At 43.0% G+C, this 17,462-nt stretch overlaps 1 protein-coding gene across 1 annotated transcript; it reads left to right on the top strand.

Moving 5' to 3' along the window:
- The first annotated feature begins 5,501 nt into the window (after positions 1–5,501).
- Positions 5,502–10,690, top strand: LOC116863413 (putative protein ZNF720). Its single transcript, XM_032850866.1, has 4 exons — positions 5,502–5,571; positions 7,011–7,030; positions 9,976–10,102; positions 10,584–10,690. Exons 1-4 carry the CDS (start codon positions 5,502–5,504, stop codon positions 10,688–10,690), a joined length of 324 nt encoding a protein of 107 aa, XP_032706757.1.
- The last annotated feature ends 6,772 nt before the right edge of the window (positions 10,691–17,462 follow it).

Below are 17,462 nucleotides of genomic sequence, written 5' to 3'. Positions count from 1 at the left end.
GTCAGAGATTTTATATAGGAGAGTAACTGTACACATAGAATGTGTCCAACCTCTCACTCGAACTCCCAACTTACTTCAAGTCATAGTTACCGTGTAGCAGAAGAACTGTAAAATGTAAAGAAAATGGACAAGACACGCCTTTTCTGGAATTCAGTATTTACTCAATATCACAAAATGCTTAGTAGATTCAAACCCTTGGAACTAATGAATGTAGAAAGACCTTCATTTTAATACACACCGGAGCAAACACCAGAGAGTGCATTAAATAAAGTAAATTTAAAGACACAAATATTTAGAAGACTTTCTAATTGAACTCAAATGCCAATAACTATAACGAATGAAGGAACTCAATTCAGACATTACTCTGAAAATAGTTATTACAAGGAAAAATCAAACATTTAGAAAATGTATATACTATTCTGTCTCAACAGATTTCATAGAGAGGCTTTTATGTGTGTTTAATTTCAGTATATTTTTAAACATTTTTTACATTGACCTTATTTGAGATTTGTGACAATTTTATTTTACTCTGAAATCTCTACTGAGAATCCCTTTATCCCTACTGAATCTGGAAGACCATGTGGCTGATTGTTGCTCCATCAAAGATACTAGATGCCCTGCTAGATTAAGTGGGACACACACATGCCTAATTTTCCATGGAAGATGTAGGACCATATAATACACAACATACGAGGAAAATCTCCGTGGAGATGCTTATGATTACAACATTGATGTATGTTACCATGAAGTAGGTGTTCAGAACACATACTGCTCCATGTTTTAAAGTAAAGAACTTCCTGAATATTAGATATAGAAGGTTTTACTAATTGTTCTTTAAGAAAAAGGAGGTGGCAGGCTGTACACTACTGATGTGTCTTTGTAAGCACAATTGTTAGAGAGTATGACTTGCTGAGCAGAGAGCCCGGTGTGGGGCCCCACTCCAGGACCCTGGGCTCATGACATGAGCTGAACCCCTTAACCCACTGAACCAGCCAGGTGCCCCCATCTCTATTTCTTGCAATGCCTTCCCTCCCATGACCCATAGAGAAGACTCCCCCTCCCTAAGGACTTCCCTAAATCTTTTTTAGTCAGAATGGCATACTCTGGACTTAGACTTGGGAGTCTTTAGCACTGCACCATGGACCCAAATGAAAGCATGTGCCCCATGTCCTACACTGAGTGGTATCTTGATGTGTCTATGAGGTACACATGTGCATATGACCATGCTGTGTGTGTCATAGATACCCCATAAGAAAGAGAAATCTATCCCAATAGGAGTCATGTGGTAGCCCAGGGAAGAGACAGAAAATATTCAAGATGAAGAATTAGCATGTAGAGGAGGAGAAGTGTCCCAAGTTTCCCAAGTGACTCCCTAGATGTAGAAGTTATCTCCAGATCTCCAGTTGTATTCGCCCTCATTTTTCTTTCCAGCTACATAGGCACTACAACCATTCTTTTTTGCCTGTGCTATGGAGAGAGTGTCCTCAGAAAATGCTTCATTGAGATTAGACAGATGGAAAGCCGATGGGTATTAGTTCCAAAATGAATGATGTAGGATGTAAATCTAAGTAAAATTTGAGGAAGGCACCATCCTTCGAGAGAAAGACATGACCTATTGAAAGGAAATGTGAGGAACTCTTTCCTGTGTGGGGAGAGACCCGGAGGTGGCTCCCTTTAGTCACTGCAAAGGCACAGGCAGCTCTTGCTTGTGTCGTCTGATGAATACATGTCATGGGGAAAGGAAATGGCAAATGTGGGTTTTTCAGGAGTGGCGAGGTCCTGCTTTATCCTTATGATTTGATCGACCTCCTGTGTCTTCCTGAGGACTAGTACTGTTGGATGTCAGTGATTATTGTATTATCCCTGCCTAGATCCATGACAAGGGATGGAGGAGGTTGTTGGATGATGCAATCATGTGGGCAGCTTTTAAGATGTCACACAGTAGAATAGATGTTTGAGATGAAGAAGCCTTCTGGACGGTGGAATAGGCCAGATCAGCAAGGCATGTGCTGTGGTTGCTTCCACATTTACTATGTATATCACCCCAGTCAAGGTCAGATCCCAGTGTGGTTGGGTGATCCTTCAGGGAATCTGCTTCACTGCTGTGTGGTACCTTCCTCCCTTTCCTCAGCATGGTAGTAAGTGTAGTTATAGGCTCTGCCTCTTTCCATGGCATGGATTTGTTGGAGTAGCAGTTCAGCAGTGAGAGGCAGTGAGCATTTCTGCCTGAAACAGTCCAGCTCAAGTGTTGCAAGTTGGGATGCAGATCAGAAGCACTGATTTCCATTGCTGGCCAAAAAAACAACTTCAGGTACACAAACAGAAGCAGGATCACACACCCTCTCAGAGTCCGAGACTTATAAACAGAAAAGGACTAGTCCTCACCATAACGAGGTTACGATACAATTCAAGTAAGTAACAAATTTCTTTGGTTTTATCACATGCCATGTTTTTTACAGTGAGATCTTCCCAGTCAGATGCCTTATTTCTCTACACTGCAAACTGAAAGCACCATATTCAAGAAGGATTTCGCTTTTCCTTCCCCTTCTCTCTCTGCCTGCCTCCCTGCCTACTTGTGATCTCTCCCTGTCAAATAAATAAATAAATAATAAAATCTTTTTAAAAAGCAGATTTTATTTGACAGGGAACACAAGCAGGGGGAGAGGGAGCAGTAGCCTTGCCACCGAGCAGGAAGCCCAATGTGGGGCTTGACCAGGACCCTGGGATAATGACCTGAGCTGAAGGCAGATGATCAATGACTGAGCCACCCGGGTGCCCCCACAGAACAGACTCCTCACTGTTGAGAACAACCTAAGGGTGGTTGGATAGGGAGTGGGTGGGAGGGGTGGATGCAATGGGTGATGGGTTAAGTAGCACACCGGGATGACCAATCGATGTATATAAGTGGAGAATAGAAATTCTCCTGCTGAAACTAATACTATGTGCAAATGAAGTGGAATCTAAAGAAAACTTGGAGCTACAAGAAAGTAACTTAAGGACAGAAAATTGTTACTTGGTGGAAAGATGAGACATAGAAACAAAACACTCACTTTTAGCCCAGAAGGCTGACTTACATACAGCCTGCATAGTTATGATAAGTATCTAGCTAGTGCTGGTAAGTGCTGGTTGCTACATTCTTATAGGCTCTCCTGACTCTGTCCATCCACCAATAAGCAATATGGAACTTGATGGTGTTTTGGAATATAGGTGAGGTTCAGTGGGGTGGAGTCTGGAACTGATGACCAAGAAATAATTCTTGAGATGTCTTTGGTGTAAATCGGTGGTTTCTTAAAGCACTGGGACAGGACCCCTAGGCAGAAAGAGCTGCTCATTTTCCTGATGTGTCACTGACTATTTAATTGGGAACTGGGGAGTTGAGGACAAACAGGGTGTCCAGAAGGACTGTCATATGCAAAAGAAGACTCTTGAGAGAATGGGGACCTGGTTATTTTCAAGCAAAGGCTGTTTTTCCTCCAGTGACCTACAGATATGAAGACAGTCACCAACTTACTGGAGGACTATTGTATTCTTCTATCACACATCCTTGTGATTTGGTTTCAGGTTTAAGAGAAATTTAATTTTACATACTTTTCCTTTTGCCTCAGCCTCCCTCAATTTTGTGGAGGGGAGGGTGATGTTAGGGCCTCAGGAAACTGAGTTAATGGGTCTCTGGAAGTTAGGCTACAGATAGGATAAGAAAGCTTCTTCCTTGTAAATCACCAGGACACGTGTAAACTGAGGAAGAAAACTGTCCTGTAGTGATAAGGAAAACCTGTGTTCCAAGATGGCTGACCTAGGGAGCTAAGAAGTCCCAACTTCCGCCCCCGGGCTCTTCTGGGTTCTCCTCTCTGCCCTGCTTCTCGAAGGTGCCAAAAGTACCAAGTATGTAGAAATAGGAGGTACAAATTACCTTCTTTGTCTGTGATACATACCAAGAATTGATTAGATGGAGGACCTTGATCAGAAAGACAGCTGACACCAAGGATTAACTTTTTACATCCTCAAGAGTTGTCTACCTGGAGGGGCAAAGCATTATTCGAGGTTGATTTCAAATATCTTTACATTCTCCTGTGAGTTTATGACCCGTGTTTGAAATTCTAAATCCCTCCCTCCTTTTTTAAAGTCACGGTGGCATGCATGCTTCCATTGCCTATCTTTGAGCCTCATGTCTTTCAGGCTCTCATAATTAAGAAATTTTCTTTCTTTTTTTTTTTTTTTTTTTAAGATTTTATTTACTTATTTGACAGAGAGAGAGATCACAAGCAGGCAGGGAGGCAGGCAGAGAGAGGAGGAAGCAGGCTCTCCGCATATCAGAAAGCCCGATGCAGGGCTCGATCCTGGGATGCTGGAATCATGACCTGAGCTGAAGACAGAGGCTTTAACCCACTGAGCCACCCAGGCACCCCAGAAATTTTTTTTTTCTTCTCATGAATCTGTCTTACCTCATTTTAAGTATTCAGCAAACCAAGGAATGGAGAATGGAGTGAGGAAAAAAAATTTTCCTCTCCTCACATTCATTCTGTTGTGTGAACTGACCTCCACACTTCAGCCTGCAAGGACCTATTTATTTTAATTAAAAAAATTTTTTTTAAATTTTATTTATTTCTTTGACAGAGACAGATCACAAGTAGGCAGAGAGGCAGGCACAGAGAGGAGGAAGCAGGCTCCCTGCTGAGCAGAGAGCCCAATGTGGGACTCGATCCCAGGACCCCGAGATCACGGCCCGAGCCGAAGGCAGAGGCCTCAACCCACTGAGCCACCCAGGTGCCCTGTAAGGACCTATTTAGCAAGAGGCTTCCATTAAGGTTAAACACTAACCTTGTTGTTTAACCCTAAAACTGTCCCTGCTCCCCTTCCCCCAGGGGACTTACTTAAAAACAAGTCCCAGAAACCAGCCCCAGGTAACAAAGCTCAAATACAAGGGTGGGTCAGGCCAGGTGGAGACTCCGATCAGCGGGGGGATGCGTACTGTCTCCCTAGCTACCAAGGAGTATGGGCCTGCCCTTTGGGCCCCTTTTGGGCGCCAATTCTGACCAAGGTGATAGGCTGGTTCAAATGTCTACTAGGGTAAATTGTCATTCAATTGGTCACCGAGCATGACTGTGCAGCTTTCTCTGTTACAGTTTCACTGTCCACCTGTGCATGGCCAGGCCCAACCGCATGGCCTTTGCCGTTAAAAGCCAGTCTGTGCAACAGAGAAAGGTCGCTCTCTCTTGTAAGAGATGCGTCCCTGAACTGTCGGTCTGATTCTTGATGCTTGGTGCGGAATAAAGCTTTGCTTGACCTTCGCTTTATATCAGTCTCTCTCCTTTAATCACAGACCCATTTTTGGGGGGACCTAACAAGCCCCAGAACAGAATGTGCAGACAGAGCTGGGGATCCAGGGCAGCCGGAGCTTCATTGCTTTGCCAGCCAAGGAGGCCTCAGCAGGTCAGGGCCATGAAGACTGCAGCCCACCCAGTGGAAGAAGGGGCCAATGTTTTGTAGGGAGATGCTGGATAATGGCCGATTTCCGGAGGAATTGTGTCTGTGCCGCCAGCCCTGTTGATCATGCTGTCAGGGTGGAACCAGGTTCCTGAAATGAGGGGAGGAGATGAAAAGAGGGGAGGTTTACAGAAGAGGGAAAGAAAGTTGCTTTGCTTGTACTGGAGTTCGCTGAAACATGGATGCAGCCGTTTGGATATTTGTTCAACTTGATGTTTTTAAGTGGTTTCCTTTTCAGGCACCAGGACAACTGTAGTAAGACCTTTTCCTATTTTACAGTTGAGAAAGCAGTCAATATTTTCTAGAATACATAAAATAAAAAGTATAGCCCCAAATTTCAGTGAGAATGCTAAGAATTAGAATTCTCATATTGGGGGTGCCTGGGTGGCTCAGTGGGCTAAGCCTCTGCCTTCAGCTCAGGTCATGATCCCAGCGTCCTGGGATCGAGCCCGGCATCAGGCTCTCTGCTCAGTGGGGAGCCTGCTTCCTCCTCTCTCTCTGCCTGCCTCTCTGCCTACTTGGAATCTGTCATATATAAAAAAAAAAAAATTCTCATATTGCTGATTGGAGGGTGAAAACATACATTCACTTTGGAAAATTGTGTGGCAGGTAGTTATGGAAATATTTACGTATGGAAGGGCAGCAATTTGTCACCCTAAAATGTGTCTCCTTGGTCTAAAGATTATTTCAGACTGGTATTTTTGAAGAAACAGCGGATAAAGGAAAAGCTCTGAAATCCTGTGTTTACTTTGAAGGAGACATTTGCATTTCTATGGGAAAGTTCGGTCTGTCAGGTGTCTCCCTCTGGTAGCGGATAGAGGGAGAAGGAGGCAGATAGCGGATAGAGGGAGAAGGAGGCAGTCTCCGGAAACTGCGGGTCGTGGAGAAGGCAGGGCTCGAACTGTGCTCCAAGCCCCAGCCTTGGTTCCCCTGCTTTGCATGGTGTCCTCCCAGATGCTTCCCTATAGGATCAGGTTGGAAGATTCAAAAGGATCCGATCTGTTGGCCTCCCCCTCAGAGTCTCTCTGTCGGTTTGGGTGGAGACAACAGTGTTGTGTTAATTATGGGCTCCAGATGATTCTCAGTGAGGCCTGCGGTGGGCACGAGGGCTTCGGCTTGTTTTACGAGTGGGGAGCGGGCTTTGGCTCCTGGAGGGGTAAGAGGGTCTCTGCTCCCTGAGTCTGCAGGGCCAGGTCGGTGGAGAACAGGGTTCCTACACTGAAGCCGAACTTGTGGGCGTCTCTGGGAGGGGAGACCCCCCTGAAAGCGGAGAAGGAAAAGGCAGGGATTGCTCTCCCAGCAGGAGCTCACGGTTTCTGAATAGCTCCTGACACAAAGGCTAGGAATTTGGGCCTTTTCTGCATTTTAGGATCCTGCCGGTAACTGGGCCATTTTCGGGTGAAGAGGCTCCGTCAGAGATGTTAAAAGCAGTTCTTGTGACGCAGCTGTGGTTTCTCCGCAGAAACCTTGTGACAAAGAAATCTAGAGGACGACTCGAAAGCAGAAATGGCTGGGTGCTCCGTAAGTCGTGAGTCCCAGTTCACAGGTCACGTCGTCCTTTTCTCTGCAAATTCCTCGGGTTTAGTGCTTGCGAATCTTGATTTCTGTAGCTCTGATGTTTCTTCCTTATATTTGTACCTATTTTTAAAACCTTTTCAGAAATAATACTCAAAGTTAGGTCTTTAGAACCCTTCTCCCCGGTATCCCAGATCCTTCTCTGCCTTCTTAGAACCTGCGTTCCAAAAGGGCACCGACCGTTGTCACTTTGAATTAAGTAAAGTCCGGTAAGTATTGAAAATATTTCCTTGGGATATCAGCGGAGGAAAGCATTTTCATTTATGTCCCATGGGAATGCTTTATCAGCTCTGTGCAGCCCAGGGTTAAGAAAATGCATAAATAAACAGGATGGATAAGGATCCAGAATCACTCAGAGAATTCGCAGGGTAATCCCAGGGAGTGAGTCTTGTTCCTTAAAATGTGAAAAACAGGGGCGCCTGGGCGGCTCAGTGGGTTAAGCATTGTGCTCTTGATTTCTGACCAGGTGGTGATGAACCTGGTGGTTCTCTGCTTAGTGTTCATGGGGGTGTGCAGGGACTGTAAGATCATCGCTGTTTCTTCGAATGTATACTTGTACTACTTTTGCAAGATTTCTCTGGTGCTAATGAGTTCTGTATTAATTATAGCTGAGATGTACAGGCAGTCACGAGATCTAACCGGAATGCAGCAGTTTGTCCTTATATGATGGTTCTGGAACCATCCATAGAGACCATAGAGACCATAGGTCAGCCTTCTGGGCTCCAGGTGAACATTTTTTGCTTCTAGCCCTCATCCTAGTAGACTCAGAAATAAGAGCTGTTCCCTTTCTGTCATTCTGTGTGTTTGTGTTGACAATGGGAATAAAAGACAAAAATCATCACGGACAAAAAGATTTATGTATCGAATCATTGAAAATGTTTCTTAAAGTAGTCGTCATGACAAGTTTCTATTCTGTCACTTTTCCTTTGGGTGTAACCACTTTCTAAATGTCTGGATGTGTCTTTGTACAATGGCAGATCAGTGCTGGGTGAATCAGTTCTTGTTTCCCTCATTCTTCTCGGGTTTGACCCCTGCTATGAACACTGATTTAGGGTCTCTCTGTATAATGACCTCTGTGTCATTTTAGAGCGACTCTAGGTCAGAACACCTTGGTGAAAACTTGATCCCTTCCATGTCACTGGATGTTTGGCAAAACATTCCTATAAAAATAGAATAATGTATTTGTTCTCTGAGATGGTTATTATGCATTTTCCCTTAATTTATGAACAAGTGTTAGGAGCTCTCTAGAAACTAGGAAATGGTGAGAAAGGATTGTTGTTGTCTTTCTTGCTTTGCCAGTAGAATCTATAATTGGTATAAAACCCACTCAGGCATGCTTGGGTGCCTCAGTCGGTGAACTGACTGACTTTGGCTTGGGTCATGGTGCCACGAGTCCTGGGACGGAGCCCTGTGTTGGGTTCCCTGCTCAGGTGGGAGTCTGCTTATCCCTCTCCCTTTGCTACCAACCCTCTATTCTCCCCCCAGCCTTGTTCTTTCTTGTGTGAGCGTGCTCTCCCTCTCTGTCTCTCTCAAATAAAAAAAAATGAAACCAGTTTAAACAAACATACATTTCTGTTCCAAGTCCTCTGAGAATTCCTCCTTGGAGTTCTACCTCTTTGTTATTCAAAAATCTATCCCTTGGAGGTTGGGCTATTGCTCTCTTAGAAATGCAGACTCGCATCCTAGCCCAGTCCTCCAGAACATAATTTGCATGTATATAAGATCTCCCCTGCCCTCTTAGAATTTAATAAGTACATTTGTAACCCACTAAAACATCCCACCTAAGAAGCAGACACTACTTAAACTGTATGATGTTAACACGGTATTAAAAATGTGTATGCCTGTGTTGATGCCTTCGTTTAACAAGTTATTTTGGATGAAGACACAGTATTTATACTGATTTTGTGGATCCTGTGTCATCCTCTTACCTCAAAGCCAGAGAATACATTAGCGCCTATTACTGGGTTAATAATTATCTTCCTGTACAAAGGAGGATAGTCTCTGAAGGCAGAGCAAGTTGTCCTAATAAAATGGGACTAACATGGGTTCACTTATTGGTGAGTCACAGAAAGTACACAGGGATGGGGCGATGGTGGTCACACAATGGAAACTTGATTTGCCTAAAAAAAAAAAGTGGGGTGCCTCACGGGGGATAAGTTCCAAATAAGACACTGACAGAGCAAGGGGAAGGATTTCCTGTTACTTGGGGTTAGGGTGGATGTTCAGAAAGTGGAGTTTGGTCTTGTGTAGAGCTGGGCAAAAGCTGACACAAGAGTCTCAAGAAAAAACTTCTCAGGCCTCTGGGGGGCTCAGTCATTAAGCATCTGCCTTCATCTCGGGTCACGATCCTAGGGTCCTGGGATTGAGCCCCACATCGGGCTCCCTGCTCCATGGGGAGCCTGCTTCTCCCTCTCCCACTCCCCCTTCCTGTGTTCCCTCTCTCGCTGTCTTCTCTCTGTCAAATAAATCTTAAAGAAAAAAAAACACAAACCACTTCTGTACATACTCTGTATGTTTTGTACATGATCTTTGGGACTTCCTTTTTGGGTGGAGATTTTAATACTAAAATAAAGGGAACTGTATAGATCACTGCATGGGTTACTTCTTGGTGCCTCTGCTTAGGTGTGAGTCTGGGGTTAAGCTCAAACTGGGCGAGCCTAAGCTCTTCCTCAGGACAATTCATACTTTTGTTGGATAGTTTCCGTTTGTTTTGCAGGAGTCGGGGGTTTTGAATGAGGTAAAAGATAAGGTGGAAACACGAGGGTAAGTAAAATATGGGACAGAGGTTAGAGGGTACAAACAGGTAACTGGAGAAGGTCAGGTCTTGGGTCTGGCTGGTGACATTAACTCCTATCATCTTGGGGACCATTGTGAACTCTGCCAGTGGCCACTTGGTGACTGTGGTATTTATTGCAGGGACAGCTGACCTTCAGGGATGTGGCCATAGAATTCTCTGAGGAGGAGTGGGGATGCCTGACCCACACTCAGCAGCAACTGTACAGGGATGTGATGTTAGAGAATTACGGACACCTCGTCTTCTTGGGTGAGAATAATTCCTTCCAGATTTCCAAACCCCACTCTGGGTTTTGTTCCTTCCTGTGAAGACTGTGTCTTGGAAGATTCCTGTGTGAGTGACTGGAATTCGGATCCAGGCAAAAAGGGAAATAAGTTGGGATTTGTAGATGGAGAGAGAAATCTTCATGATGTGTCCTTTTCAGCTCTAGTTTCCCCTTCTTCATCACTTCTGTAGATTCCTGGTCATTCTAAACACTGAGTGGCATAAAATGGTGCTGCCCACATCTTCTACTCCAGTTTCCACTCACTGTTGTGTAGGTGGTACCTGGAAGTGGAGGTCAGGACGTGAACGTTGGAAGTACCTGCTGTGTGTTCTAAAGGGGCTGTTGGACAACAGGATGTGGGAAATGTTTTTCTAGAATTCTGCAGTTTCCTCTCTTCTCTACTGAGCACAGCTGTGATTGAAAGACTCTCCAGCGATACTCACTTTCTTTTTTTTTATAAAACAGGCATTACATCCAAGCCAGACTTTGTCTCCTTTTTAGAACAAAAGAAGCAGCTCTGGGATGTGATAAGAAAGGAGACAGTAGTCCTCCATCCAGGTAGGTGGGAATGAATGAAGCAGGTGACAGAGGTGACGTCCAAATGTGGAGGAGGATGATGGACCTTAAAGTGTGGTTTGAGTCGATTTCCTTGAATGGAGATTAGTTTGGGAAGCCTGTTGGTGTTGGTCTCCCTCTCCAAGATTATCAGAGTGTTACATTCTCTAGGGATTCTCCTTCAGCTTGAGTGCTGGTCCACCGCATCCACACTGAGGGCCAGGCAACTGCCCTGGGAGTGGGAGGGCCTCCATGACCTGAGAGCTTCTCCATTGCCATGAGGGACCCAGGGAAGTCACCTTATTTCTAAAAACCTTAGTGTTGAGCCCTTTGTAAGTTCTGTTTTGCCTAGTGTGAGATGCATATGAGGGTAGTGGTGGGCATAATGGCATTTGGTGCAGAAATGCTGGGAGCACTGGAGACCGACATCCCATGTTTTCTGATTTATGCTTTCTAATGTTATGGAGGCTTTAATCTGAATTATACAAAATTGAGACTCAGTAGCATTATCAGATCAAAAAGTACCTCCCTGAAATGACAAGGTCAAATCCTTTACTCCCCTTCAAAAGTTGGTTTTACTTCATATGAACTTGATCCTGGTATCTCCCCTGCCAGGTAAGTTTTGTATGAACTAATAGTAGAAATTTTTCAACTCTGTATTCCATTCCTCAGTGGTGAAGTAATGTAATGTATCTGTTTGTTTCCTAGAATTCATACCTAAATAATGCCACAGGGGGTGCTAGAACATTTGGAACTCAACATTTGTAGCCTATAATACAGTCTCAGTTGTTGCCTTATTTATTAATAATTGCATCATTTCATAATTTCATTTTATATAAAGTTATTGTGACTTTGCCATGTTTGTTTTTATTTTTTAATTAGTTGTAGTTGAGATTCATTTCTTTTTTTTTTTTTTTTTTAAGACTTTATTTATTTGGCAGAGATCACAAGTAGGCAGAGAGAGAGAGGAGGAAGCAGTCTCCCCACCTAGCATAGAGCCCGATGCAGGGCTCAATCCCAGGTACCTGAGATCATGACCTGAGCCGAAGGCAGAGGCTTAACCCACTGAGTCACCCAGGCGCCCCGAGATTCATTTCTGATGTTTCTTTAGATCCCAAATCCTGATAGGACATGGGCATGTGCTTTATAAGAAGTGAGGTAGATAATTAGTACAGCCCCCATGTTTAAGAAAAACTTCTGTTTATAAATGTAGTTTTACATCAGGGAAGGCCAGTCATTAGATTTTTGTTCTGCTCTCCTCAGAATATACGTGAATTCATCCAAATACTTATGTAAAGTCTTTGTCAGTATATTTTAGAGTGTTGGTGGTATTGTTCATCTGGAAATGAAAGGATTTTGCTTGCTGTTCTACAGAATGAATTATACATTCTGCATCAAAAGAGGACTCTGTTAATAACATGATACATTTTTAATGTCTTGTAAGTCCTTATTGGTAAAATTTTTCATTAGATGTTTTTCTGGTTGATATTAATGACTATTCATTGCAATTTGACGGTCCATGAAGACATGCCAATAATTCCAGTGCTTGTTTTTTATGGGGTCACAGTCACAGTTTAAAAATACAGTTACACGGGGCACCTGGGTGGCTCAGTGGGTTAAATCCTCTGTCTTAGGCTCGGGTCATGATCTCAGGGTCCTGGGATCGAGCCCCACATCAGCCTCTCTGATTGCCTCTCTGCCTACTTGTGATCTCTGTCTGTCAAGTAAATTAAAATAAAATACAGTTAGTTACACGGTGGTTTTCCTTTTAAATAACTCATCCTTTTTTATGTAAAATATTTTGGATTAAATTTGGACTTACTCTGGTTTTGCAGTTCCATAATCATGTGCTTCTTTTTGTCTTGGACTTCCCATATCACAAAGTCATTTGGGTTTCCTTTTTACCTGTGTGTTTTATTATACGGTGATAATTTTTAACTCAATAGATTTTAAGACAATGTGAGTTTACCTCAAATCTAAATCACTTTTAGGTCCTTTTCCAATAAAATTATGTATGCATTGGTCTGTATCAATATTATGCATACATACTATGTTACTCCTCTTGTGTACTTCGTTGGTCAGTGGTCAGTGTATGTTGTATCATGTCTGTGGAGTTGTCATAATAATAGAATTCATTTTATCATCTATTGGTGAATTTATATTTTCCTTGCATGAGAGAAACACTTTCTTGAACTGAAAGTATTTTTTTTTAAAGATTTTATTTATTTTTTTGACAGAGATCACAAGTAGGGAGAGAGGCAGGCAGAGAGAAAGAGGGAAGCAGTCTCCCTGCTGAACAGAGAGCTCAATGCAGGGCTGGATCCCAAGACCCTGAGATCACCACCCGAGTCAATAGCAGAGGGTTAACCCACTGAGCCACCCAGGCTGTCTAAAGATAGATTTTCGAGTAACAGCACCAACTAGGAGGAAGCACATGTACGTGTGTATCAGACCTGTGACTTCAGAAGGAAGAGGAATATTGGTTTTGAGGAGCACATTTCCAGGTTTCAAAATTGATGATTTCCTAGCAAGCAGAAGTATTGTATATTCATGTTAGGAATAGTACAGAACTTATAGTTCCTAAATCTCGAGTATCTTGGTTTGAGACTCTCCGCATGTAAATCATATCTTGTATACCTGGGTGTTAACTCGTGTAGGATCCACTCTGCTGCTCTTCTTCCAATCTGCATAATGTTTAAATCTCAAGGATTTTAAGAACAGTTTGCATGAAATGACTTGGTGTTCAGAATTTAATGTGCACATGGAGTAATTCTCCAGGGAGCACATTACATTCCATGTAGTTTAATTGATAACATTCACTCTTTCCTCTGTGATTGGAGAAGTAAGATTTTTTGAGCTGGTATTCTTTTCCTTTCTTGGAAGTGACGTCATCCTGGTTGCTCACTTCACTGTAACAGTTTGATTAGGTGAAAATGTAGAGACTTCAGGGTGCCTGGGTGGCTCAGTGGGTTAAGCCTCTGCCTTCCACTCAGATTATGATCTCAGGGTCCTGGGATCGAGCCCCACATCAGGCTCCCTGCTCGGCAGGGAGCCTGCATCCCCCTCTCTCTCTGCCTGCCTCGCTACCTACTTGTGATCTCTCTCTCTGTCGAATAAATAAATAAAATCTTTTAAAAAGTTGAACTAAATTAAAAAAAAAAAGAAAAGACTGATGTGTATGCATAGAAAAGAAGATGTGTATTTTGTTTTATGTACACAGTGAGTGGATAGGTGCTCAGGCCTGATAGAATGGCACAGACACACTAGAGTGCACTTTCATCGTTTATTTCTTCTCTGCGGTATGGTCCTCCCTAGGCATTCTGTTCATACTAGCTCTCTCCTGGCCCCAAGATACCTGCTCCCCACCACCACACACACACCAGGCATCAGTCCCTGTAGAAGGCAGCAAAGGAGACAGTGTAAGTCTGGTTCCACTTAAGAAATTTTGAATTGATGCCTCTTTGTGTTCATTCAAGGAAGGCCATCCTCCCCAAGGCCTACTCCCGCCATGACGTTGACCAGAACTCTGTCATAGGAGCCAGTCTAAGTAGAAATGTGGAAGTGTAGCACAGGTGGACATAGAGATGTTTGCAAATGGCTCTTGTTCTATGAACTGGTTCACAGCATCTGAGAGAAAGGTAGTCAACTTTGCACTGAAACTGTTTTTTAAAAAGATGCTAAAATTTAGAGTATCCTTAATCTTAATGCTCAGGGATTTTATGCTGCATGCAAATTGAATGCTGATGAACTCCTTAAGCCTGCAATTATTTATGGTCTAATGGTAAAAATCATCATCTACAGATTTACAGTGAAAATGCTGTATGCCATCCCAATATAATACATGACATGTATCGATGTGTCGTGTGCATTTCATAACTTAGTTGATAAAATATTTACATAAGTGCCCTTTCATTTTAATTATATTGCCTTTATTCAAGAATGGGACCAGAGGTGTGTTTGGGGTGATCCCAGAAAGCTCAAGGAGAGTATTGAGAGAAAGCAGAGATGGAAAAGAAGGAAGCCAAGATAGACTTCGTTAGAGTCAGATTAATTGATGAAAAAAAGAAAATGTGTGTTGTGTATGTTGTGTGTGAGTTGTCTAAGTGTATGTCACAACAATAGCATCATCACAAGCATAGAGGGATTCTAAGAGTGACTTATCTGTGGATAACTCTGGGATGACCCATGACGTTTCCTTCAGAGGTAATCGGATTTCGTCTGCATCAGAATCACCAGGACAGTTTGAAATCTTGGATTGCCTTGTCTATCCCTATATTACCATGTCAATAAGTCTGGGGTGTAACTCCTGAACTTCTTTTCTTATGCATTCTCAGGTCCCTGTCCAGGGAACAGATGGTGAGAACCGGTGTCTGGGGACACATTAAGAGCTCAGTGCCTCTGGAAGGGTATTAGCCTATGCAGAATGTAGTCAGGGGACAGGTCCATAATCCTGGTTCTCCAGGTGTGAAAGTGGACTCCTGTGTGTGCTGGGCCTTCCCTGTGTTTTGACCTTGGACACCTGACCTCTGTGTCTGGTTCTTAAGTAGTCAAACGGAAAGCCACTCAGGCTACATGTGTGTGGTTTGAGCTGGAATTTTCACCTTGAAGTCCCAGTTCACGGAACCTGTTGCATGTGAGGGCTTCTGGTTCAACCACTGAGTGTCAAAGATGAAAAAGAATGCAAGCACAGGTCACCTTCTGGAAGAGCATTTGACCTGGGTGCCTCGTGTTGATGTGCAGGGTATCCAGGGTCAAACCCTGACTCTACCAATTTGGAGATATTCACTCAACCTTCTTGTGTCTGAACCATTTCTGCCAGTAAAAGGACAATAACATTAGCACTAACACACAGAATTAAGGATGTTAAATACATTAAAATAGATAAAGCATCTGGCGCCTGGGTGGTTCAGTGGGGTAAGCCTCTGCCTTCAGCCCAGGTCATGGTCTCAGGGTCCTGGGATCAAGCCCCACATTGGGTTCTCTGCTTGGTGGGGCGCCTGCTTCCCCCTGCTTGGTGGGGCGCCTGCTTCCCCCTCTCTCTCTCTTCCTGCCTCTCTGCCTCCTTGTGATCTCAGTCTGTCAAATACATAAATAAAATCTTAAAAAAAAGAAAAGTCACGTCACGTGTACAGATCTCAAGGGAACAGTTTCATGGAATTTCACAGACTGATCTCATCTGTGTAAGCCTTTGAGGTCATGAAACACAATATTGTCCTCTGAATCCCCGTTGAGGTCTTAGTAACTTTCCCCCTAAGCTCAGCACTGTTTCAGCATCTAAGGCAAGGGATTGCTGTGCTCCCTTTTTTACTTTGTAGAAATATCATCAGGCAATGGGAACTCTTCTATTTGGCTTTTTTTTTTCTTTCTCTGACTTTGTGAATTGGTTGGTTTTCCTGCATGTTACTGTGCATCATTCATTAGAGTGGAGCGATCCTGTTCCATTGTGTGGATGCCAGTCGCATCATTCTGTTGTTAACAGGAGGGGGGATGGTTCTCCGTGCAGGACTGTCATGACTAGTACTGACGTGTAAAATCTATGATTTGTCTTTCAGTGGAACAAGTACACATATCTGCTGGCTGTTTGATGTGGGACTGGAATCCGGGTTCTTATGATTAGATATGTTCAGCTTTAATAGATACTACCAAACCCTTCCCCCCAAAACTTGGACCGTTGTTCACACACACCAGCAGTGATTCCTAGGATTTCTGGCTTATCTGCGTGCTTTCTAAAACTTGGTAGCTTATGTGGTTTTGGTGTCAGGCTTCTGGTTAGCAAGTGATGTTACTAAGTTGTGGTTTTATTTGCTTTTTTGTTGTGTTGTTACTCTCTACTAGTATGAAGTTGGGTATTAACCTATGGATAATCTCTTTGTCAAAGTGTCTTACTTACTGTGCCCCTTTTTTTCTGTTATGGTATCTTTTTCTTTAGTCTTTGTAGTTCTGCATATATTATGAGAATGAGTCCTTTGTCTCCTCTATCACTCTACTTCTATTTCTATCTCTTAAGATTGTGATGCAAAGAAATTCTTAATATTTTTGGAATCTAATTCATCATTTCATCCTTCATGGTTAGTTTTTTTTTTTATTGGTTTTAGAATTTTTTTCTTATGCCAAGACCAGAGAGAGAGAATGATAGGTGTTTCTCTAAGCACCTCATTATTTTTACAATTTCAGTCGGAAGTGTATTAAAAATCAATGTGTTATATGGTTTCTGTGGTTACTGAGGTTTTCTATTCTTTTCCCCCCCACAACATCAGTAACAAATTGAAATGTATTCTGAAAATGTTGTACTGTACTTTCTTTGCATTTGCTTACACAGGTCGTTTCTTGTGACGGATTCCCATTGCCTTGATCTAGACCTAACTACTCCTTTGATTTCTCTCCATTCTTTGTGTATCTCTAGAGAGGCACAAAGCCTGCTGTGGGGCTCAGTCCCAAAACCCTGAGATCATGACCTGAGGCAAAATAGACGCTTACCGAACTGAGCCACTGATGCAGTCCCACCCATGATTTTTATTTTATTCATTCATTGGTTCATTCATCCACCCATCATTTATTCATTCATTCATTTATGGAATTTAGAACTGTGGAATTGAAAATGTGGGCATCAGTTGTACACCTGTGAGAAATATAGAAACTTAGACCCAATCCAGAAATCGAAATCAGAATATGAATTTTAACAAGGCCTCAGTTGATTGTCATACACAGTAACATTGGAGAAATATATGTCTAGATCATCTACACTCTTCCCTTATTCTGTGGCTTTCTTTCTGTCTGTAGTATATTATT

This window comes from Lontra canadensis, unplaced genomic scaffold, assembly GCF_010015895.1.
Source record: "Lontra canadensis isolate GAN:19392208 unplaced genomic scaffold, GSC_riverotter_1.0 scaffold1099, whole genome shotgun sequence".
In the NCBI taxonomy this organism is placed as follows: domain Eukaryota; kingdom Metazoa; phylum Chordata; class Mammalia; order Carnivora; family Mustelidae; genus Lontra; species Lontra canadensis.
Note: the sequence above shows the minus strand (reverse complement) of the source record. Positions and strands in the feature narration are given on the sequence as shown.